General features: G+C 40.6%; 3 protein-coding genes, 1 long non-coding RNA gene and 2 other non-coding genes across 6 annotated transcripts; all 6 read right to left on the bottom strand.

The window, feature by feature from the left end:
• Positions 1–213: 213 nt before the first annotated feature.
• Positions 214–6,085, bottom strand: cct6a (chaperonin containing TCP1, subunit 6A (zeta 1)). Its single transcript, XM_020097344.2, has 13 exons — positions 5,824–6,085; positions 5,122–5,185; positions 4,333–4,467; positions 4,036–4,209; positions 3,627–3,730; positions 3,263–3,533; positions 2,826–2,908; positions 2,126–2,222; positions 1,874–2,021; positions 1,323–1,456; positions 1,064–1,166; positions 695–767; positions 214–596 (listed from the first exon to the last, which is right to left on the bottom strand). The coding sequence occupies exons 1-13, from the start codon at positions 5,958–5,960 to the stop codon at positions 524–526; spliced, it is 1,596 nt and encodes a 531-aa protein (XP_019952903.1). The 5' UTR covers positions 5,961–6,085; the 3' UTR covers positions 214–523.
• On the bottom strand, positions 1,591–1,727 carry LOC138404921 (small nucleolar RNA SNORA22). Its single transcript, XR_011238663.1, has one exon. It is a non-coding gene; the product is annotated as a small nucleolar RNA SNORA22 (small nucleolar RNA).
• On the bottom strand, positions 2,991–3,129 carry LOC138404920 (small nucleolar RNA SNORA22). The gene has a single exon (XR_011238662.1). It is a non-coding gene; the product is annotated as a small nucleolar RNA SNORA22 (small nucleolar RNA).
• A 1,324-nt stretch (positions 6,086–7,409) lies between the features above and the next one.
• On the bottom strand, positions 7,410–14,153 carry LOC109635862 (protein NipSnap homolog 2-like). Its single transcript, XM_069539610.1, has 10 exons — positions 13,864–14,153; positions 12,447–12,574; positions 12,270–12,315; positions 12,071–12,165; positions 11,118–11,188; positions 10,342–10,482; positions 10,220–10,251; positions 9,623–9,717; positions 9,182–9,265; positions 7,410–8,707 (listed from the first exon to the last, which is right to left on the bottom strand). Exons 1-10 carry the CDS (start codon positions 13,953–13,955, stop codon positions 8,643–8,645), a joined length of 849 nt encoding a protein of 282 aa, XP_069395711.1. The 5' UTR covers positions 13,956–14,153; the 3' UTR covers positions 7,410–8,642.
• A 761-nt stretch (positions 14,154–14,914) lies between these two features.
• mrps17 (mitochondrial ribosomal protein S17) lies at positions 14,915–16,600 on the bottom strand. Its single transcript, XM_020097318.2, has 3 exons — positions 16,443–16,600; positions 15,756–15,899; positions 14,915–15,486 (listed from the first exon to the last, which is right to left on the bottom strand). Exons 2-3 carry the CDS (start codon positions 15,876–15,878, stop codon positions 15,163–15,165), a joined length of 447 nt encoding a protein of 148 aa, XP_019952877.1. The 5' UTR covers positions 15,879–15,899; positions 16,443–16,600; the 3' UTR covers positions 14,915–15,162.
• A 5,844-nt stretch (positions 16,601–22,444) lies between these two features.
• On the bottom strand, positions 22,445–24,526 carry LOC109635776 (uncharacterized). Its single transcript, XR_011246195.1, has 3 exons — positions 24,357–24,526; positions 22,875–22,988; positions 22,445–22,464 (listed from the first exon to the last, which is right to left on the bottom strand). It is a non-coding gene; the product is annotated as an uncharacterized lncRNA (long non-coding RNA).

Raw genomic sequence — 24,526 nt, 5'->3', positions numbered from 1 at the left:
TTTACCTTATTGTATCTGTAACTTCATCTAGTCTCATAGAGCCGCATGGTGTTAAGCCATTTATATTTTTCAGTAAATGAATTTCAGCCTACATTTGGTGATGTTACTGTTTGTAAAGTTTAGTCTGGAAGTGGCTCATAATGCTGAAGCAGTCACTCATTGGAAAAAAACAACTTTTTAATCCATTCACTCTTCACAGAAACACAAACAGTCTTTCAGGAGCCAGGAAAACCTTTAATGGGCAGAAACAAAATTGAATGGCAATGGCGGTCAGTGCTTTTAACAAAAATCTCATAAATAAACTAATCAGAGGGAGGCGTTAACAAATTCATGAAATCGAACAATGACTAGGAGAACGATGGTTTCTGACGGACACTGATGGACACAGTGGTGTTGACAGCAGGCAGTCCTTCAGACTGGGGTTCTTCAGAGTGGTAAGAGCAGGAACACGTGGACTGAACCGCCAGGAAAGAGCTATCCCTGTGTATGTATGACAAACAGCTGCGGCTTCTTCACTTGACCTTTAACCTTTGAGAGAAGACATTCCAGCTCGCATGATCTCATCTACCAACAGAATGTTGCTGGCGATCACCGTGCTGTAAAGACAAGAACACACATGTATCGATGAGCTTCAACAATGCATTTTTGTTAAACATTCCACTGGTCATTTATAGTTTGGAAATTCAAATCTCACCATGAATGGAGAAGCTGTTTCTTGACACTGTAATTGTCCCATACACCTGCTTCTCCTGCCACCATGGGTTCCCCTGAAAACAACAAGTAAAGGTTATGATGTAATTGAATCAACCTCGAAAGGCATAAAATAATAAAACCATGACTCAAAATAAAAACAAGCAGGAGTTTTAATACGCTCCAGCTCATCTGATGTCTAAGAGTTAAACCTTTTGCCAATTCATTGCCATTTGACATCTGTATGTACTTGATGCTGAGTACTTAACTTAAATTTGAGTTGATGAATTAACAGTCTTATATTACTATGATGTGATTGTGTTTGGAACCAGTTGAATACAATTTTCTATTAATAGTGTGCTGAGGTCCTGACCTGTGCTGAGGTCAACTCCGACGAGCTGACCAGACTCTTTGTACTCCGTCTGCAGCTTCAGCAGGGTCTCCTGTGGGTCGTAGCCAGAGTTCTGGGCTAAAACCTACAATGGAGGACGTATAACTGATATCAACAGAGGTTCAAGTAGAACGAATACTGACAGATTACAAATCTTTCACAATTTTCCTGTCTAACGATGGGGACCAGAAAAGATATGAGTGGCACGACAGAAGAGAGTTTGTGGGTGGGGGGGAATCACCTTAGGGATGACTAGGAGAGCATCTGCAAATGCTTGGACTCCCAGCTGAGCTCTGCCTTTCACGTTTGGCTTGTGTTTTACCAGAGCGTCTGCCACAGCCACCTCGAACGCACCTGCGCCGGACACAACACTTCCTGAGGAGACAAAGATGACGAGGATTTTTAAGGGTGAAAAAAAAAAAGAAAAAAGAAAAAAGAAAAGAAGCAAAAGTGCTTCAGATCAGTGTATTTAAAAGAAATTATTCAGTGGTAAAAATAAATATTAGCAAGTTTGTTCTGATCAACTGAATACATGTAGGGGAGACAGCAACTCTCCTAATGCAGAGGAAAAGACCAGAGTTACTGTAGCACAGACGTGATAGACCAGGGGGAGCCATGTTAGCATCCTTGGGTGTTCGCTGTGCAAATGAGACTAACAGCATTTGACCAAAGAATAAAAAAATATATAAACTGATATTTATTAGTGTTGTGATACGGTCAGAATCAAGAGAAAGGACTGGAGCTAGCAATAGCTAAGAGTGACAGGAACACATTCAAGTTCAGGTGTTTTACCATCTTCTATTGCGTTCTTAACAGCCCGCAGACCATCCCTGACAGCATCTTTGATCTGCGTGAGAGTGTGTTTGTTGGGTCCCTTTATCAGCAGAGTAACGGAGCGAGGGTTCCCACACTTCTCGATGAACGTGAACTTCTCCTCTCCCTGCAAACAAGATCCAGGATTATCAACAGCTCTGCCTCGATATGTTGAACATGTAAAACACACACACACAAACTGTTACGGTGCAATTTAAGATTAATTCTTACCAGTATGTGTTCATAGACCAACCCAGCATGTCCCAAGCACTCAGGAGTGAGGTCATCAACTGAATTCATGGCAATGCCACCACAAGCAAGGGTGAGCCTGCCGAGAGAAAAACTCACCTATAATAACTTTAATAATAAAAACATGATTCTGCTGAGAACATTGTCAACCAAACTAAAGCTGCATTAGAAAGCACTAGTCCCCAGTGCAGGTCCAGATGGAGTCAGAAGCTGAGGGCTAATGAAGATGCTGCATCTCTGCTACTTTGAAAGTTTGCTCCAAAATGTTAGATGTATGTTGACCTTTCTGATTGAAAGACTAAAGACAGTAAACATGATTTATACTTTGAGGGAAAGTGAGGGAAAAGTTTCTCAATGGGCCTGGAAGGGACGAGAAGTTGCACATCATAAAGTAAAACCAACACAACATGTGCAGTTGTAAGAAAGTAAGTTTCCTTATCATCAGTCTCATAATAAAAATTCATTTTGCTACAAATTGGTGGCGGTTCAGAGACACAAGGAGAGAATGTTATAAGCTGGAGCTTGACAGACAGAACAACAGGCTAAAGGGAGCCCCCTTGTGGCTTAGCAGAGTCAAACTGTTAATGAAGTGTGCTGTGAAAATGACCAGTCCCAGTAACGACTGTAATAACTGCAATGAACTTATGGCTACCTTGTTTTATTGTACAGTAAATACTATTACCTCTCCATGTTCCTCCTCTTAGCCCTGCGCAGTGCTACGATGCCTTCCTTGGCAAGGACATCCAGGGAGAATGGGTCAATACCCTAAACAAGAGAAAAAAACATTAAACAAACGATATAAGATGATCAATTCAAGAAATACTTGTTTCACTGTTTACTCCTGTCAGATTATTCTGATCCGCTGAATACATGTAGGAGAGGAATGGGCTCTTCTAATGCAGAGGTACAGATCAGAAAATTACTGTAGCACAGGTATAAAAGACCAGGGGGAACCACATTAGCACCCTTGGGTGTTCCCTGTGCATTGAATATAACTGCTCATGAAAGGAGTTGGGTTCATATTTAGTGGAACTTAAAGTAGCCAGTGTAATATTCAAGTCTTCTAAGAATCCCTAAACCATCTGAAAAGTAGAGTATAAGTGAATCCCTCAAGCATACCTTCTGGTTAATGACGACAAATCCCTTCTCCCCATTGGGACAGACACTGTTCTTCAGGGCAATGATCTTCTGCACTCGATCCTCAATGAACTTCCTCTCAGCAGCCACAAGCTTCTCCCTGTCGTCTGCGCTCTTGTAGAAGAAGCCAGAGTTGACTTCTGTCTTTTCATACTCTAAAGAGACGTTGCAAGTCAGCACGTACGCATCCTCCACCCTCTTCTTCATGTCGGGGTGTCGGGCACCGTGGTCCAACACCAAACCTCTGATCAGTCTGAGAAAGAAGAAAGACAAAGACCTTTAGATATCTAGGGACCCTGTACAACACTTCACCTTCAGTAAAAGGATGAGCTGTCTTAAAACTCACTGTGTGTCACAGTCGGTCTTGTGCCTCATCTCCATGCTTTCCACCATGAACAGGTCGATGGGTTCATTGGGTTTAGCAATAGCCAGCACAGCATCTACTACAGCCTAAAGAAGAAAAATATTTATAGAAATAAATAAATATATATTAATGCAGTAGGATCCTTTAAAATAAATTAAAACTAAGGGTAAAAGTCTCTGGATATTTAATATATTTTCATTTTAAGTGTTAAAAATGAATCAGAGATCTTATTGAAGGACTAACTGGTTCTCAGGCAAAGAGTTGCTTGTGTGGGTTTTTGACTGACTCAGCACTGTGGGCTGTAGGAGCTTATGACAACAAGATCATTTGAATTCGAAGTCAAACTGAGTCTCAGCTCTCGTGTTCCAAACACCATTCCCTCATGTCTCACCTCAGTGAGCAGATCCGCCAGCTCTGCATGGACCTTGGTCCTGAGAGAGGTTCGTGCCACATTGATGAGCGTCTCTCTGTCCATTTCCTGAGTCACCTTCAACTCTTCCAGAACAGCCAAGGCTTTCTCTTTAGCTGCCTCAAAGCCCTCAGCAATGATTCTTGGATGAAGACCCTGCAGCAAGAAAACATACTCGATATAGACAGATTCTGATGATATTTGTATTACATAGATCACATTACTAAAAAAAACACAGCCAGACCTGAGATCTTTATGCTTTTTAAGTCTCTGTTTTACCTCTGACACGTAGAGATCAGCCTGCTTCAGCAGTTCACCGATGATGAGGACATTGGAGGTTGTTCCATCTCCTGTAATGTCATCCTGCGCTGTGGCAACCTTTGCAATCAATGATGCTGTCGGGTGCTGAATTTGCTGTAAAGGGAAAAAAAAACCAGTGCAACTTTAAAAGCAGAATTGCCTTTAATGGTGATTTTCTGCTTAGATGCATTCACGACAACACAAATCTCCAGAGCGTTCAGATGAGAGGTAACACAACATGCAGAGCCAGGATGTTGCTTGTAAATACCGCTGCGGAGATCAGGTGTTTTTTGGCTAATGTTAGAAACTTAATCAACACCCTCCTCTCGCTCGTGGTGACGCATCAGGATGATCTCCTGCTGTTTCCCTCACCCTGACATTATCTGGTGCTTTCACTAAAGGGGCTGGCAGGAGAGAAAAAATCTTTCCTCTGACTCAGTGAATTGTGTTCTCACATGCAGCCTCTCCTGAGGATGTCAGGAGATTACCCAGAGTTCAGTGCATGTCTGAAAGCAGCTTTATTTAGCTGTTGATGACAATTATTTTGCACTGGTTATATACACTTTATTACCCAGCAGTACTCTGTGCTGCAGACACAAATCAGCCAGAACCAAAATATTAGCTTCCCAGGGTAACCCCAGTGAATCAGACCTTAGGAGGACTACAATTAAAATCATGTTTAATTACACACACAAACACAAGGGGTGTGGTCACTGTCAAACAATGAAGTAAAAATTGTGTAGAAATACTGCGACAGCACTTTCTTACCATCTCGTGTAACAAGACGTTGCCATCTTTGGTCAGCTTGATGTCTCCTGCACCAGACACCAGCCTGCGGATCAGACAGGCGGGGGAGGGTTAGAGTTTAGACCGAGCACCGAGCGGAGCCGCGGCCGGTGCACCACAGCCCGAGGTGGGCTAACAAGTTAACGAGCATGAGATGATGAGCAGCGGTGGAAGCTGTCGGGAAGTCGGGGTTAGAAACCCGCAACGACAGACATGATGGAGAATTAGCTGCGATTAACCAAAACTACCTAAAACCACTGAACTAACAATTGAGTCGTTAATTAGTTCGTTAATCCCACGTGTTATTATAAAGACTAGCTAACTGCTAACCGACATTCATTCTGTCGATCTCAGCGTTAGCATCATTAGCTAACAGCGTGATGCTAACGATAGCTTGATGGTTGCCAAAGCCGATCGTGACGATGACTGGGCAGGGCAACGTGCACCGCGAAAATCCGATCAGCCACCGGAGGCCTCGGCTAACTCAACCCGTGGTGAAGTACCCCAAGGCGGGGGGGTGACTAAGAGTTACCCCGGGGATGTGGAGGGTGGTGAAATGTTTGTTTTCAGATAACTGTGCAACCGGGCGGCGACCAGGGAACTTTTGACGCTAACGTTAGCCGGTAGCTAGTTAGCCGGTTAGCCCAACACGCGTGCTGCACAAAGAGCTCCACCAGCACTCACATCTTCATGGTCCCCTTCGGCCCCAGGTTGCTCCGCAGCACGTCCTGCAGCCCCCGGGCGGCGCTGATGTTGACCGCCAAGGCGGCCTGGGCCCGGGCCACCTCCGCTTTAGGGTTGAGAGCTTTCACGGCAGACATGGCGAGGTAAGAGCTGGAAGGAGCCGCTGGGTGTGAGTCCGCACTAGTCGGGCCCGGACGCTCCAGAGAGAGGAAGCAGCTTCCAGAAGCGTCCAACACGTGCTCTCCTGCTGCCTTCACGGACCCGTCTGAGCTCCGACATTCTGCTGCTCACAAAGCGTCCACTGTTTACATCAGGGCTTCCTTTATTGTGACATTAAAAAATAAAACCTCACCACCTTAGTTTATGTTTTTTACAAAAACAACATTGCTAATCCATTAACGCTGCCTCTCTTACAGTGATTGAAGCCATACAGATATTGCATGTGTGTGTACATGTCCAATAACTGTTCACTACATTGTTCTTTCTTCCTTGGTTTTATTTTAAGGTCAATATAAACTTTATTATCCCACAAGGGTAAATTCATGTGGTCATACACGTCTCAGTTAAAACACACATACATGCACACACATACACTAAGCGACAATATAAAATATGCAAAAAGAGATGGCCTCGAGTGAGATATGCAATTTGAAAATACAATTGAGAATACCTATATACAGCAGCAATCTATACATATACAAATATATAATCTAAATGTTCATCTACCACATCCGATTCAACTATTGCCCTGCTGAGCTGGAAAATTTCTTCTCGTCCAACAACTTTCATTGTAGCGTTGACCCTGTGTTAACTAATGTATGACAAATGAAACGTGAGACCTGGAGAGCCAAACTAAGAACTAATTGAAATTTAGAGGAAAATGGGTGACTAAGGCTTATTCTCAGATTTCCGACACACAGTGAAGGCAGCTTTAGTCAGACCCCAGACGACGTGATGACGTCCTCTATATAACGAGAGTCTTGCGTCTTAATGTGAAACTTCTGCAACTTCTCTCAAAATCTTGTTATAGAAAATGTCAGAAAACAGTGAAATCTCATTAATCTCTGAAGTTAAAGGATTTATTTTATTGTCTGAGCAAGAAACAAAAATACTCAAGAAGCTGCTGGTGGTGAAATTTGTGCTTTTTGATTCAAACTATTGGTCGATTAGCAAAAATTTTCCAGATAATATAATATTTATGATCTCATAGTTTCTGCTCAGGAGCACCATGGCTGTTTGTGGTTACCACCTGCAGAAGTGAAACTGACATGTAGAGCGAGGGTCAGAAAAACCTTCCAGCCATGACTGATTCTGCTGTGAGGAAGTGAGCTGCAGCTTCAGATGATTCACTCCTGGATGTCAACTTGTTAGTGGATGAAGTGTGAAGCTTCACATTAATTTTTTTTGACTTGAATAACTAATATTTTCAGAATTCTTTTTATTGTTATTTTCACTTTGCAGCAGCAGTTTGGTTACTTCTAAGAACTAAACTATATCAGGTTGATTTCTGGTGGAGAGCTGAAGTCACAATATACAGGAAGTACCGTCATTTCACACAAAACATGAAAGAATAAAGAGTCCTGGACTTTTAGATTTTCATCAGAACTTTAATTCAATATGTACAACTAACCTTTTACAGCACTGCATTACACTTTCATCACACTGAGATATTTTACTCCTCTCCTGTCCTCGTGTTTATCAACATACGAAAACCCCACTTCATTTATACAGGATCGACCATATCTCTGGCTCGGTGAATAAGCCCACTACATATATATATCTATCATCTGACCATTAAAAAAACATTAATCTCTGCTCACAATCACTCGCTTGGCATTCATTCATTTCTTGATATAGGGAAAGGCCAAACCAGTCAATGAATGGAAGTTTGTACTGTGGATACTGATTCAGTTCTGATCAAAGACACATTTTCTAATCGTTTTAATTAATCACCCCCCCCCCCCCCCCGACACACACACAGCTTGATGTTCATGTTGGAGATGTGGTCGGTTTAACAGAGGAGGCACAAACAGAGAAAACAACTCCTGATTCTGCACATCACCTATAAATCTGGACACTAGAGAAAGAAAACAAACCACTGGTGCACACAGTAATCAGTTTTGCAACACAGGCCACTAACTCTATTAATCAGTGTTACTAATCATACAACACTGATTTGTAAACAGCACACTCCTGTTTGTTAAACTGACCATCTGTAACTTTTAAATAGACTCATTCTGTTAATATTGACGGTGAACTGTGAGCTCTCGGTTCAGTTTTATGTTGTGAGATACTGGAGGCCGTTTTATTTTATCTGTAGTGCAACGGGGCTTAAACCAAGTCAGGTTACGTTTTATTTTTATGAAATACATTTTTAGCCCAGATGACGAGCACTACAACTGCTCAAACCGACTAAGTCACTTCTCTTCCTTGTATCTTAACACTCAAACACTGGTACAGTATTTTTCTGGATAATCGTTAAATAAAAAAACAAAAAAAAGGACAATATATTATATAATGGAGATTCTGAGAATGAGGAGTGTGTCAGATAGGACACAGTGCGTTACATGATCAGTAAACCAGTAACTTCAGTAACATACAGTTTAAGATGATAAATCAATTCAAGCGCAACATCAAAATCAGACGTTCTAGGCCCACGCACGAAAAGAGGAGCAAAGAAAGAAAACAGAAACCAAACAACGTGTTGATGTCACATCCACATCCCTGGCAGTGCACACTCCGACAGTTGGGTACGCTCTCTACAGATCTGTGTGTGGTAGTCGGAGTCGCTGTTGAGAGGTTTTTCTCTGTGACTCTGGTTACTTCAAGGGTGAAGTCTTCATGGGAATCATTATTCTAGACTCCATGTGCTGAATGAGAGGGACTGTGGATGAGGAGGAAACAACATGCGTAGCATCAGTTACACCATCTACGTGTCAGTCTTCTTCTAACCAAGAGTTCTTCTCAGCTTATTTGCATTTGAAAAGTGCTGAACGATATCACACAGTGTTTTCTACAAAGAGCTAAATGTTCAAGACATTTTCTTCACTGTTTGAAAATGTGCAGCTGCAAAAAATTATATGAAATAAAAAGCACGGTATTAAATAAGAACAAGGCCTATTTCTGAAATTGCCCGTCCAGTTATTTTCAAATAAAATAAGAATATCACGACATGGCAAATATATATGAGATCATAATGTTATATAGACAAACTGATGTTTACTACAGTGAACTGTGATCCACTGTTACTAGTCTTCACACATGAAAACCTCAATAACAAATATTGTTGTTCTTAAATTAAAATTTAAGTAATTTGAACAACAGAATTTGTAGTATTATGTAAAGAGGTGCGACTCACCTGTGTAATAAACAACCTCGTCCCAGCCTTCACGCTGCCACGCTGCGTTTCTGGTGTCTTCCCTGGACTGAAGGTCTTTGTAAGCTAAAAGAAAAACAATGTGTGTTTATTTATTTATTCCTTTAGTCGATGCATCTGTTTTTTCTGTACCTACAGCAAAATCTTATCTTAAAAAATCCCTTTACTTTTCACTTTAAATTATATAGATAACTTCCATGACCTAAAAGTACATAATATATTTCCTGAACAGTCACATTGACAGAAAACTTGAGAAAATGTGGACGGGCATTAAACCCAGTGAACATGTAAGTGCGTCACAAATACATGAATGTAATAATTTGTAATACAGTCGTGTTTTAGTATTGATAGAATTTAACTTTTATGTGTATTTTCTTGTAAAAACAATATCATGAGTGTATTAAACTCATAAATGCTGCTCACCCCATAAGTGATGAACCGTGTACAGACTCCCTATCTGAGAGAAAAAGCCTCCCACCGCCTCGTGGTTCTGCTGGCGAATGTCAATAGCACGCGCCCTGCAGAGCATCAAAGACGGGTTAAACAAGAAAAACATTCAATTCAAAATCAACCCTACTGATTAAACCACTAGTGTGAATTAGGTTTTCAGATTTAAATGACATTCACCAATATCCCAATAAATTCTTTAGAAATTAGAGCATGAAATTTTGACGATACAACCTCAGAATTGTTCAAAACTTTTCAGTATGTTTGGTTTAATTACATTAACAGGCAAATTTCACATAATCATTATTGAGTTAATCAAATACACATACATATTAAAATCCAGAATTATGTTTAAGATTTACAAATGAAGTGCGATACATCTAGTCATGCTCAGGAGTCATGCATAGGTTTTGCTGTCAGAAATACCGTTGACTCATATTCATCTGCTACAATCTGGAAAACCAATAAAATAGTGAGGATTTTTTTTTTTTTTAATGGTACATACAATGATAATGGTAGTTCCATAACTGTGTGTACAATGAAAGCAAAAAGATTTAGAAAGTTATGTCTTACCAGTAATTTCCCCACTCAATCATTGTTCCAGGCTGAAAAAAGAAATTAAAGTATAAAGACCGTTCGCTACTGCAACAGAAATGAATGCATCAGAGGCTGGAAAATGTAAGAGGAAGATTTACCCTGAGCTGGTACGATCTGAGCTCATAGATGTTGGGCCCTTCACGAGACCCAGGTTCGTTCCAGAAACTGAACTCCAGCAGCAACTGGTTCCTACGAGACAGCAGCATCTTCCCCCTCTCTGTCCTGTAGTCCGTGAAGTCCTACAGCAACGACAAACAACAGGAACACGTTAACAGTTAATCCAGCTCAGATCACCAGCCCGTAAAACATGTGTAAAATATAAAAAACTCCGTGGGTCAAGACAACAAAAGTTAACATCCAGCTCCAGCACACAAACTCCCTTCTTTAATTATCTAATGGGTTTAGTTTGCTTGAAATACAAAAGAGATGTTGAAAAGCCAGAAGAGTAAAAAGTATTTTAAAAAGGAATTTACAGCACGAATCTGCCTGTTTTAGTTTAATAATGGCTTCATTGAAATTGTGAATTTCCACTAATGAGTCACATCAACATTTTTTAATTTCTTAATGTTTAAGGAAAACATCAGACCAAAAAGAAAACAGAAAATGCAGGTCATGTGACCATTAAACAAGAATATACCATATGGATCAGGCAGGATTTGGTCCATTAACTGCACGAAGCCTTATTTACAGTCTACAGTTCTGTAAGTGAGCTTTAAAGACAATTATACCAAAATCAGAGTCAGCTGAAAAATCATAGAACAACACAGGAACAGAAAAATGCTCTCAGGGTCGGATTTGATGGGTGCACTGCCAGAAGAGGAAACTTACAGACCACCAGGTGTCAGTTAACTGAACTAGTCCGAGCACCCGTTACCTTATTCTGCCTGAGTTTGTTCATGACTTCGGTGAGAGCCGGGTATCCTCCCCGATATCTCCACAGGTGAACTAGAGTAGAAGGAGCAGAAGAGCCAAGAATAATGCAGCCCTCAAATATATCTGTGTGTCCAAAATTATTTGGGCAAGATATTTTTCTCTAGGTTATTTATTTATGTCTCTAAACTACCTGCCAGGTGGAGCTGGCATGATGAGACTCAACCATGAATCACTGGTCAATGAGAAATAAGATACCAACACTATTCACAACTGTGGGGCTCTCACTTGAATGTATAGGTGTGTATGTTAGTACAGTGAGTGTGCAGCCTCTTACAGCTTTGAACGTATTCATTACTCTAAGGCTACATAGCCACTTTTGTATCCTGTGTAAAGTGTAATGTAGCCTGTTGGATTATCATCGCTGAGGTCTCACACTAACTTTAGAGTTACAGGAAGGACAAAGGTCACCACAAGAGAAGAGCAGTGGAATACACCCACAGCTATAATTAACTGCAATATGAAAGTGCAGGTTTGTAAAACTGAGGAGGAGCAACAACAACTGCAATGTTCCTATGAGATGTCTGTCTTTATATCCTTTGAGAGCCCGAGAGGAGAAAATGTCACAGTCCAAAAATCCCTGAAAACCAAAATGTGTTTCCCAGCAGCAGTAAACAACTGTAATGTTGTAAAGTAACATCAGAGGGTCAGTGAGGAAATAAAGTAGATTTTCAAGGTGACGGATTTCTGTGTTTCAATACACGTTCCCTGATCCCAACGGGATCTTGTAAATTAATTTCCTGTTACTTGTTTAACCCCCTGGTCCTTTTAGGTATTTGTTGAAGTGAGGACTACCTGATTGATCAACGAGTTCATTGCACAAGCTGATTCATCACTGCAGGTATTGAAGACTGTGATTAATGTGAACATGACACAGAACGTCATGTGTGCTCTTACCTGCCTGATCCTGCTCTCCATACCATGTGTTCCAGGTGCCCACCAGCTCACAGGGGTATTCAGGGTTAGCGTGAATAGAAGGCAAGACGTCCTCACTAAGGATATACACATGAAAATACATCTATATTATCAGTCCATATTTAACCAGTGCTTTGACCTGACAAGTGCATGAAGTCAGTTAAGCAACAGGGATTCTTACCAGAGTTCATTGTAAGCATCAAGGCATTCAGGCTTGACATTGTGAACTGCAGGAAAACAACAAAATCTGAGTGGATATTTAATCATCTAAAAGATTTTGCAAGATCAACCTCAGGGGTTGGTGTTATTTAAGTTATAGTCATCTTGTTGAATGAAGTCAGTCACAAACCACACATACACTGTATTTTGTACAGATTGTTGTCTTCTTTCTTGGCGAGCAGATGAGAGTGAGCGTCTTTTCTGGGGTCGACCTTTCTCACAAACAGAGACTTGAACCAGCTGTCTTCACGTAGACCTGTAAAGCTCCTGTGGTGAAACACAAAGTACAGAAGTTGCAGGTCAGCACTGCGTCCACGACACAAGAAATAAAACACACAACAGAAACAACAGAGAACTCTGTAATAATATGTAGAGTCGTTAAAGCTATTTGGCTCCTCAGTGCAATGTTATTTTTCTAATTGTAGCTGGTCTGATGGGAACACATTCAATTCTTTGAAACAAACTGTGTAATGACCTGATATCTGTTGCAACTTTGCTCAATTTCAAAAGCAAACTGGAAACTTTTCTATTTACTTATTTTCAAGGCAGATGATTTGTCACAATATGCAAGTTTTGTCTTGTATGTGTCAAACAATAGTAACTCAATGCAGATTTAATCCAAAATATTGAATATGATAACATTTAAAAAACATTCCAGCCTCAAAAATCCGTTATAGATCAAGCTTTACTTCTGCACATGTGATAAACCGTGTAAAACAAGTAAAACTTCCTTGATAAGAGCGCGATCAGTGTCTAAACACTATGTAAAGTAAAGACTACAACCACAGACAAAGAAAACTGTGCAGCTCATTCATGGCCCAAGAGTTCCGGCTCAGAGGAGGCTCTAAGCTGAGAGGGCTGTGAACATACTGTACATACACCAGAGGATCAGTGGACGTGTCAGCAGCCTCAACACATGTGCAGTGTTCAATTCCCTGGTGCTTTACAAACTTTATTTAAAACCAATCCGTGAAATGATTGTGCCTCAAAATCAGATATTTGACAGCTGAAGGAAAACTGAGAGATATTTAACTAAAGCTTTTTTATTTGCAGTATTTCAGTTGTTAAAAGTTTTGTCATTGCAGTTTAATGAAGGTTAAACCTGCTGCAGCATGAAACCACACACACACACACACACTCACACACACACACACACACAGTCTATATTTACTGAATCAAAACACTCCGGTGCAGCAACATGTTGACCTTGAAGTTTGACACACACACACACACACACACTCACACTTTGTATGATTATTATTTTGTATTATTTCTGCACGCGGCGGCTGTAAACCTACTTCTGCTCTAACGACGAAGAAGTAAACAACTTTCTGACCCTGGTGGCTGATAGTTAGCATTAGCATTAGCAGGGGGGGGGGGGTGGGGGATTAGCAAGTTTGGAGGCTAGCTCCAGTTAACTATGCTGCACGCGCATCCCGGACGTAGCTTAGCCACCTAGCATGTCGGACTTTATTTCTGTCTTTGACTCGAAACGTTTTTATTTTTGCAGCCCCGCAACTGGAGCGGTTCTCTCCCCCACGTGTAAGAACTCTCACCTCGCTGCCACAGCGACGCGTCCGCCCGCCTGGAGCCCGTGTTTGGTCCGTGTGAGGCCGCAGCCGACTCTCTGAAGGACTCGGGTCGCCATCTTTACTCGGATCACTGATGGAGGAGGGTGGTCCCGGGTCAGAGAGGAGCCTGGAGCCGGGTCAGAGAGGAGCCTGGAGCCGGGTCAGAGAGCAGCCTGGAGCCGGAGGAGCTGACGTTACTTCCCCGGTGTTAAGTGAATGTACCGGGCTCAGTGAACGGCGGGTGATCGGACTCTCTGGAGGACTGATGCTAACGGAGTGTTTATTATCACAGCAGCTGATTAAACACAGTCTGTTGTAGTAACTTCTATTACACGTATAAATGTAACTTTGTATTCTGGATATAACTTAAACAAACACTACAAGTCCAGGCACGTTAATAACTGTATTTACTTGGAGTGCAATAGTATAATATTAATTTGATTTAACAAAAAGTATTTTACGTGAAACTACTAACAACACATAGATTTATGAAATGTAAAAATACATTACCCTCCCAAAAAAAGAAAAAGTCTTTAAGGTAAAAAACTCTGGGATTTAAAGCGATTTAAATACTAAACCTTAAACATTACTCAATTATCTGTAGTAACTCCAGTATTAAAGATTAAAGCAGAGACGTTTAAAGTAACGTTATGTCAGAACTGTGTTATGAATAAAGGGAAGAAGACATGAGCAGACACATTCACTGAAAAACTCATACATGTTTATAACGATATTTACTTGGACAGTAATAGTATATTAACCTAATTAATGTAATACTCTAAACAAGACTCTGGCATGTTGCTGAATATGAAGAAGGTCAGAGTAATGGTCAGAATAATCAGTAATCAAAGAAGTATGTGAGTACTCTGATCAATAAATAATCAAAATCATGTCTTATTCAGAAAAAGTCATTAGTTGAATTATTGGTCACCGAGTAAACGTAGCGAAGTTCCGACAAAGTAATTTCAGGAGTCATAGCAGACTTTCTGAATGTACATCTGAACCAGAACAAGTAAAACAGCACCAGTCACTGATGTTCATTAAAAAAAAGTGTTTTGTTTTATTGAGACTTTTTGTTCCCATCTTTTGTCTGAGAGCAGAAATGCACGTTTTGTAATTTTATTGTGTGACTTCAAACTACCTGAACAGGCAGCGAGGAAACTGATTCAGGCCGTCTAACTTCGTATATTACAGATGAATGGTTTAGAGATGAATATTTACATGAACAACACCGGAAACATGTGTTTGAACTAATATTAACACACACAAGAACATAGTTTTCTATCATGGTGCTGGAGTAGCTGGTGGCAGGGATTCGGTTCCAGTGGTGGCGGCAGAGATGTTGAGCTCCTGCAGTTTTTCCGATAACGTTGTCTCGCCTTCCAGGACGAGTGGGAGGTCAGTCAGAGGTTCCAGGAACTCATCTCCTGCAACACGCTTTCCTGTCAGCGGGTCGACCACCCGACCTACTTTATGCACTATCTCAGCCAGTTCGTGCTTCACGTGTTTTGACCTGGCCTCAGGCAGAGCCTTGAGGAGGACAATATCTCCTATGGTGCACTGTTCCAAAGCATCATGGGCAAAGTAAGTCTTCCTCTTGTTGTAGTACTATCAGGGAGAAATATACATCGTTAGACTTGTTCAAATATGTAATCGCTGCACAGGAATCACTCATTGATCAGACACTGAATATCATTTGGTTCTACACAATAAAGTTATGTCCTGCATGTGACTACAGGTAAATCAATAAACCATAGAGATGTGTTTCACCTCATTATAATATGAAACTGATAAGACATTAACAAGGCCTTGGTATTACTGTTGTGCAGTAACAACCATGTCACCTGTCCCTCCTGTATAAGCAGTGAATGACCCACCTTGAGCAGGTAAGGATCCAGCACCAGTCTAGTAACTCGAACTTTGGCAGTTTTGGACATCTTTGTCCCTATTACACTGCCGATGATCCATTTGGCGTGGACCGACGCCTGCTTGACCGACATTCTGGAAAACACTAACTAAGCCTGTAGTACAGAAGACAAAGAAAACAAGGTGATCAGTTGAGGGGGGCTGAGCTCTGCTTTAACAACCTGCAGTGAAATTACACTATTATACAGCATTTGTTGTTATTAGATTGTTAATACCGATGCATCACTGTGTTCACAGCCTTAAGTACTGTTGCTTCTTTAGCTGGAGATGATTCTTAACAAGTTCATAGGTTTCCAGCCAAAGGGTCACAAGACAAATCAGAGGGCTCATGACAGGAATAACTCAAAAGAGGGAAATCAAATTCTTACACATATTTCTGTTGCAGTTTTTGGACTTTTTTCTGATCTTCGTGTAAAGTATTGTATCATTTTAACATTTTATATTTTAGGTCCAAAGTTGTAACGTCAGAACTCTGTTATGAATGAAGATGACAACCAGCAGCTACATTTAGCTTCGCGAAGGTTTTAGCTTCACAAACACATTCACCGAAAAGCTGCGGCTACGAGCTGCACGTACTTTGATCCACACAAACACAGACCAGCAGGGAAATTAAAATACACACAAACAAACCAACTCACCGACAAGTTACTGTAGGACAAACGTTAAAAGGTCAAAATCCCTCAGTGAAGCAGCGCCTCCATGCTGCGTCTGCCCGGCCCGTTTTGATGACGTCAACTACGGCCAGTGACGAGGCACAATGAGGAGCGCGGCTGAAAGCAGGTTCTTTATTTTGGCGTTTTTTAAATAAAGTTGAAGCTCAACTTAAGTTTAACTTGTGATTTTAAATGAAACTATAGATCAAGATGACCTCATATTATTTGTAACTAGTAAACAAAATAACTAGATCTGTCAATATATTAAAATGTAAATATTTGTGTGTATAAATAATAAAATCCATATTAGTACAGATATTTTTAACATCTTATTTTCATTTAATTCAGTGATGTTGAGGGATTTAACAAAACTATTTTCAATTGTATCCAATTTGTTTTATATGTTGTTTGTTCACCATAAATAAAATAAAAACATTGTCTGTCCAGAACTGGAAAATTCTCCTGCAGATAAATAACATCATCAGTATTAAAGCTAGACAACGTGCTGTGGGTGAACTGATGCAAACATGATATAAATATATATATATATACATGTTATAATTTGGGTTATTACAGGTGAAAGCAGATAAAAACCTCCAATGATTTTTTCTCAACAAGAAAAATAAAGATTCAGTATTTAAGAAGAAAATCAAAACAAAACATGCTTTACCAGATTTAACAAGTAAGATAATACAACATAAATATATATTATATATTTTGCCTTGCTACTATTTATCAGCCAAGATGAAAATGAAGTTATATTCTTGCCAATTAAAATCTGGCGTGTCTCATTAACACTGTTAGACCAACTGGGAATATTAGTCAGTGTGTTTTGTGATCCACAAAATAAATTTTTATTCTTGCCACAAGGTGGCAGCCGAGAAGAAAACAGAGAGAATTTAAAGTAAAGAATTTGAGTGAAGACAATATAATGTAAAGATTTAGTGTGAATGTAAAACTGACCAGCAGATTGTTCCCACCACTCCACCTGATGACAATGTTAACATGCTGATATTTGAAAGGTCAAATGTTCACCATGTCTAAATTAGTGATTCGCGGTTGAACAGTTTGCCCCCGCAGGAAAAGGTTCTGGGTTCAAACCCCAGTTTGACCTGAGCCCCTCTGTGAGGACATTGCATGTTGTCTGCCTGCAGCTGCTCTGGTTTCCTCCCACAGTCAAAAGCAGTTAAGTTTACGAAGTTGACTTGTAAACACAAAGTACAGGTGAGGCAGGATTCTCATCAGATTAGAAACTCACATTTTGAAGAAAAGAATCTGGGGTTCCAACATGTCATGAACGAACTGGAATCATGAACGTGACGTCCCTGGAGCCACGAGTATCAGCGAGATACGTCTCCCTGTGAGAGCCTCTTCCTTGAATGAGTAAAACTGACTTGAATCAAGTGATAAAATAATCTTGTTATCTTAAGAAAACAAAAGTTGTGCTGAGAGATAATTATCCTGCTCTCTTGAGGAAAAGGTCTTTTGTTTTCTTAACCGACAATTATAAGAAAACAAATCATGATGTTGGGATAACAGAATAAAAAATGACATCCTTTGACATCCATATGGTGGAAATTACTGCCTCTTCTTTGATATTGATTTTTTTTATGCCCCACTTAAAAGCTCGTCAAGTCATTTGGTGACGATAATAACTGCTGATCTCCTCCACGGCAGATATACAGTATGTAGAAGATGTGAATTCATACAGCACCACATTAGCAGTCCTGTCCCTGAGTATGAATTGGCTGTGACTCAGAACCGACCACATGCAGACCGATCTGGTCTTAATCAGAGCCACGTTGTAGTAAAGCACAGGTCTGGGTCTCTGTTTCCCATTTAAGGCAGTGCAGCGTTGGTACACCTCTGCCAGAATTACAGCATTTGACTACTTTAGTTTCCTTCGTACGAGAACACAGAGAAAACTCACATAGTGGCAGCAACTGTTCTCATACGTGTTCTCTCTCTACATACATATGATGATGCAAACACTGGCTGCCTCACATCATGTAACTGACAGTCATGGGAGTATAGGCTCTTATTGTTTAAAAAAGCACAGTCCCACCATAGCGTCTTATCAAATCTGTGGTTACGCCTACGAGTGCACATCACATGGTATCAGTGGCCACATTAAAATATTTATCCACAGATAATCACATTCATACCTAATTGCAAACGCAGCCAGTGTTTTCTTTTATTAGAAAGTTGACACGCTCAGTTATCAGCTCTGAATCATGTGAAACCCGCGGCGGCCGTGACATAAGACAGAGGCCCGATAGCACATAGACGCTGCGATTACACATGTATGTTTTCTATGATAACACACTGACCCCTTAATCAGCAACTTCTACATTTTCAGATTAACCACAGCCGACGTTGGTTTACATCTTCTAAGTTATTGGTCCCCAGATAGGACATTTTTCAAAAAGATTAGACGATTTAGCTCGAGTGTTTGTGTACGACTTGGACTATAACCGAATTAAAATCAGCCTGGAGGACCCGTGCATGGGGTCGTTTTCAAGCTGGAAAAAGTTAAGTGACTTGTTTTGTGGAAATACTGACGGGGGTTGGTTCTGAGAGAATGTGTTGTTGTTTTCGAGGTAAAAAAAAAAAAAAAAAGGCCACAGGATTCCACACACTGATGGTGGCACGTCTCCAAAACAGAATTTCTTTCCAGGCAGAAAATACTGAATATACAGAATCTGCAATACAGGTTACATATAATAGTATAAAAATAAATAAATGTATGTTTGTAGATGAATGTAGATTCACAGACTGTCTCCTTAATGTCAAAAATAATCAGCAACTGCAATTTAAAAAACAGAGGGGCGCATTTGATTAAGACAGTTATGGAAAAAGTGTCTAATAAAATAAACCATTTCTGCAGCAGCAATATTCTGTACAGCTAATCTTGGTACATATACGAGTGCAGTTATAGTCTCAACACATGAATCGTACAGCCGAAGATAAAGCTGCTGACTTTCTATCCTCAAAGGCATCAACAGTGTTGCATGCGGGTGAGAAGTTGGAGGCACGACCACATCACACACCTGCTAATATCTGTTCAACTGTCCCACACAGAGAGAATAGATAGAAAAGAAGTCAACTTCTTTTCTATCTATTCTCTTTCTCTCTTTTATTTGGCCAATAAACATGTGGGTTAAAGGTTGAGAGCGAGATAGCAGAGCGATGGCAGCGAGAGGCGAGGAAGGGCGAGGCATGGCGGACAGGAAAAAGCTTGGCAGCGCGAGCGTTTGTGGTCGACGTGAGAGGGCAGTGACTCATATAGTCTGCCAGGCTGATGTGTTTGTTTTCACAGTGGATTGACCGTGGGGGTCAATGAAAGTGTTCCCCCTCTTGGGCTGCAGCCAAAGTTTAAACAGAGCTGGTGATGATTAGACAGAGATGGTTATCCTGTCCGTCTCTGACTATCTGTGCACGTCCTCTCCTCTTTTGTTCTCTTTAGCACAGATACAGTGTAAGTGTTGCTTTAATGTCACTTACCGAACATTTGACTTTGAGATTAGCGCATTAGTCATGTTTTCAGAGCAGAGGGTTCACAAAGCCACGCGGCTAAAGCAACACGTTGGCCCTGCATGAATAATTGTTTTGTGCTCATGGTTTGATTCCATTGTTCGGTTCCTTTACAGTATGTTGCCTGTTTTCAGTTATGTGGCTGAGTTATTCCTCTCGAATAAAGTGCGCTTTCATTTCACCGCCATCAGAATGAAAAACTCCAACGTGCATTTAACTCGATGCACGATTCTTTAAATCCTGCCATAAAATTACTGTAAATGCTTAACTGCTGCACCACATCAGTCATGTCACGTTGTTAGTGGTAATAAACCCATACACTTGGTTTAGGTTTGACAATCATCAACAGATATGAAGAAGTTTGATATTTGACATTATTGTCTTACAGATTTGGAGTCAAGTATCTGCACAAGCCAAACAGGATCATTATTATAAGCGTGTGACAGTGAGCTCAGATAAACATGAACACTTGGCCACTGCTGACAGTTTACACTAACACGTAGCACGAATACTAACACTTGACTCCATGTAAATCCCACAAGTATCTAAGTGTTAAATAGATGTGATGAACCTTTAACACAAGAGGTTAGTGAGTTCATCAGACCTCTGTAGATCACTTCACTCATTTCCCCTTGAGTCTAGTAGCTCAGTCACATAATAAACTTGTGCGTCCGACTGTAATCGTTTGAGTTGTATTGTGGGTAATCTAGGTATCAGAAGTTATGAAAAATGATTTAATCTCTGAATTACTTTAATCCTTTAAAATGTCCACTGCTAAATCTGTGTATTCTTTTACTGTTTGGGTAAAGGACTAATCTTCCATCAGGAGACACTGTTACCTCCCTACATCCAGCACAGACAGTTAATATCATCAAAGTCGTTCCTGTGCTGTAAAACACTCGTATCTAAGAATCCTGAACATAGGTGAGTTTGTTTGAGACAGAGGAGAGGATTTAAAAAGCCTGAGAGCTCCACTCCTCGACAGTGCGACATTGTCACAACACATGAGACCCTGTCTGCTCCACTTCCATCACACGGAGCATTACAAAGTGCAGCTGTCGTGTGTTCTCACCCTCCTCCTGTCACAGCTAATAACAATAATTAAAAGTGACCGTTAATTCCATATTTTGCATGCAGTGAGTGACTGTGAGGGGAATGTGTTAGTGTGCTCTGTTTACTCTGGTGTGCACATGAGGCCGGCCGTCTGCGTCCTGACAGACATGGAGCTATTACATCAACACCCAACGCCGGGTCCTCTGGAGCATAAATCATCGAGTATTAGCAAAAATAATGTCGAGCTCTTTTGGATCAAATGCTGAGAAATGAGCCATGTGTATGTATTTACTTTTCAGAAGCAATTCTCTGACTATCTCTGAGAGTGGACGTGCAGTTTAATTAATTTGATTTAATTTAATGTATCTGGACTTACAACTTTATGTGCTCAGTTATATTATCTCAAATTCTACATTTGTGTAAAATGGGAACTACTTTCAGTAGTCAGTGGAGGAAGCATAAAAGTTACTACACTGTGTTGGTGTCTGCTCCGTCCATACAAATGTATTTACCAAGGAGGTTGTTTTCATCTGCGTTTGCTAATTTGTTTGTCCGTTAGCAGGATTACATAAAAATACATTTCGATGAAGTTTTGTGGAGGCTGGGGCACGACCCAAGGACGAACCAATTCAATTTTGATGTAAATCCGAATCAGGGAACAGATCCAGGAACTTTTTTCTCTTTCTTTATCGTGAGATCTGTCGTTTTTCAACATTTCCATTGATTTCCCAGATAATATTTCATGGATCTTGATGAAAAATCTGACTCATTCAGGAGACTGATATCTATGAGTGTGTGGTGCAGCTTGATTGAACGTAAGGGACTGTTGGCAGAGGTTTGTTATCTACTGACTTCTATTCTAGCTCTTTCAGTGGTGTTAAAAAACAAATGACGACTTAAGTTTAGACATTTCTGTCGTCTCAGGCCTTATGTTTACCGCTCTTCATTAAACTGTCTCTGTATGGTCTGACACAACCAAGTTAAACTCACCTGCAGTGTAAAGTATGTATTTAGCGAACACTATGAAAAGAGAGAAACATGTACACACTGTAGTGTGTATTATAAATATTAAACAAGCTAAAACTAACAAGTCATGGCTGAGTGGAAGGCGAGGTTATGTCACCCTGGATGTAGCGGCACCAGAGTCATGTTCGGTGCCATATGTCCAATAGCAAATGCACATTACACATTAAAGTAGGTCACATGTAACAATGTGGAATCACTTTGGCTAATGTGCTGTAAATTAAACATCCAAGTGGGGAGGGATTCAGAGATATTCCCCGGGTGATGACATCATCTCTTCCTGTCTCCGCTGCCAGCCCCCTGACCTTGTGCAGTGCCTGTTGTAAGTGAATACTCCGGCATCGAATGGTCAGCCCTCTCCGCACGATGGGGCGTACGTTGATATCCTTGTTGTTACCTGTGGTAGAAACACAAGAGATACAGTATTCCCATCGGAGCTGTGTGTCATACCCCCGTGGAGAGCAACATGGCTACGGTTTGAAACTCATGGTCAAACACTTTGATTGGGTTTATGAAGACTGTCTTTCTACAACAGTGAAATCTCATATGTGGAACCATACAATACATTTGTCTTGGATTTGATTAGTTCTTCATCTAAATCTAACAGCACAAAGATCCTTGAATTGTTCTCGTCCATATTGAATACATTATTGAAACTTTCACAGTGGAGAGTTTGAAAAAATGAATTTGAACCCCGAGGCTAATGACATCAACAAAAGCTAACTGGAGTCAGGAGTTAACAAACGTGGAGAGCAGTGAACAGAACACGATCGGAGGTGTGAGACTGATTTAAAAAACAATACTCACATATTTTTAAAAAGATATGTTTCAAACATTTCGCCCTTGTTGACTGGTTGGACCTGCGGCCTCTGCAGGATTCAAGCCTCCCACACTCCCAGAATATGAGTGTCTGCTGAGCATCTGTTGAATGTGAGATCTCAGGAAAATTAGAATCAAGAATTGTTGGTTTGTGTATAAAGGTTACAAATCTATCAAAGAGTTGAGACTGTCATTAATCCACGGTCACACAAACTTTGTAGAAAAAGAGACAATTCAGAAAACAGAGTCACAGGTAAAGTCTGAATTAAATATGGAGCTGCTTAAAATGTTTGAGTCTACACAAACCAAGGTGCATGGTTGCAAGGAGCATGGCTCCACAAAGCCACACGCTGCTCTGCACCACCCAAAAAAACCCCCATCACTGAGCACAAGAAGGTTTGTTTGAGGTCAAGGGAGGATTTAAATTTCAAGATTCAATTTCTTTTTCCACCATGAATGATGAGTATGTGTGTTCAATCCAATCACAAATGATTTGTAATTGAGTATTATTAACATGAGCACATTGTGTTTGTCTGTACTTCAGACCTGGGAACTCCAGAAAAATTCAACCTGGCTTTTAAAACAAGGATTCCCAGAATAGGTTCCGAAACAGGTCAGACTGCAGCTTTCTTTTTAATTTGGGACTTTTAAAAACATGTTTCATCGCACTCTTCCCCAGTTGCTCATTCAGCAGGATGAGAGCAATCATTGATCAATCATTGATTTAAAGTTTCTGTCTCTCAGATGAATCTAATCCACGTCAAATGTTCACTTTGTTGTTTTGTTTCCACGGGCTCCTGAGGGAAACACCCGATTCTTCGGCTGCCATCTGTTTCACCTTGTTCACCAGGTAACAGCCAACATTGTCAGTCTGCTGTTTGGCAGCGTGCATAGTGAGAACAGCTGCAGCTGAACACAACAATAGTGAGAGTGAATGAAAATACTTTCATTGTCTCACTGTTTTCACACTACATTTATTATTATAGAAGAATATGGATTGTAAAAGCCAATCGATGTTCAGTTCTATAAACAGAAACTAATCTTTGTCTGGTCCCGTGTTTTAACCACTGAAGTAGCGTGTGGCTGCAGTTTGTTGCCTGTGTTCCTGAAAGTAAATTGTTTGTTACTGATTGGAAACATGTTTGAGTTTTTTGAGTTAATTAAAAATAAATGGGCTGTGTGATGAACTGGAAGGTTTGAATTCACCAGACTGATCTTTATCAACGAGTCAACTAGGAAAACTGAGGCCGTCACAATGTCTTTTGTTTGTGTGAATCGAAATTGGAAAGTTGTGATTATGTTGTAAAAATGATGGATGGTATATTAATTTGTCATGAATTCGGCTCGCCATTGGATTCTGTGGAAACAAAACCCCGAACGGACCACAGCTTCATCCTGTGTGAAAGAGCAACGTTCAAACACTTCAGAGACAGATTCTAAGTTTACATGGGTTAAGGGTCTGATACTTACAGACTAGATGTCCTTTAAGAGTCACTAGGAATCCCTGAGAATCCCTATTATTAAACCAGCAGAGAAAAACATGATTGAATTAAGCAGCGAGGGAGGCAGAATACCGCCGACATTTCCCACAGTGCAATGAGGTCATGGTTTTGGCTGGAGGTCTGCAGGGACCTCCACAG

The sequence above is a fragment of the Paralichthys olivaceus genome, chromosome 15 (assembly GCF_024713975.1).
Source record: "Paralichthys olivaceus isolate ysfri-2021 chromosome 15, ASM2471397v2, whole genome shotgun sequence".
In the NCBI taxonomy this organism is placed as follows: Eukaryota; Metazoa; Chordata; class Actinopteri; order Pleuronectiformes; family Paralichthyidae; genus Paralichthys; species Paralichthys olivaceus.
This window is presented reverse-complemented; position numbering and strand designations above follow the sequence as displayed.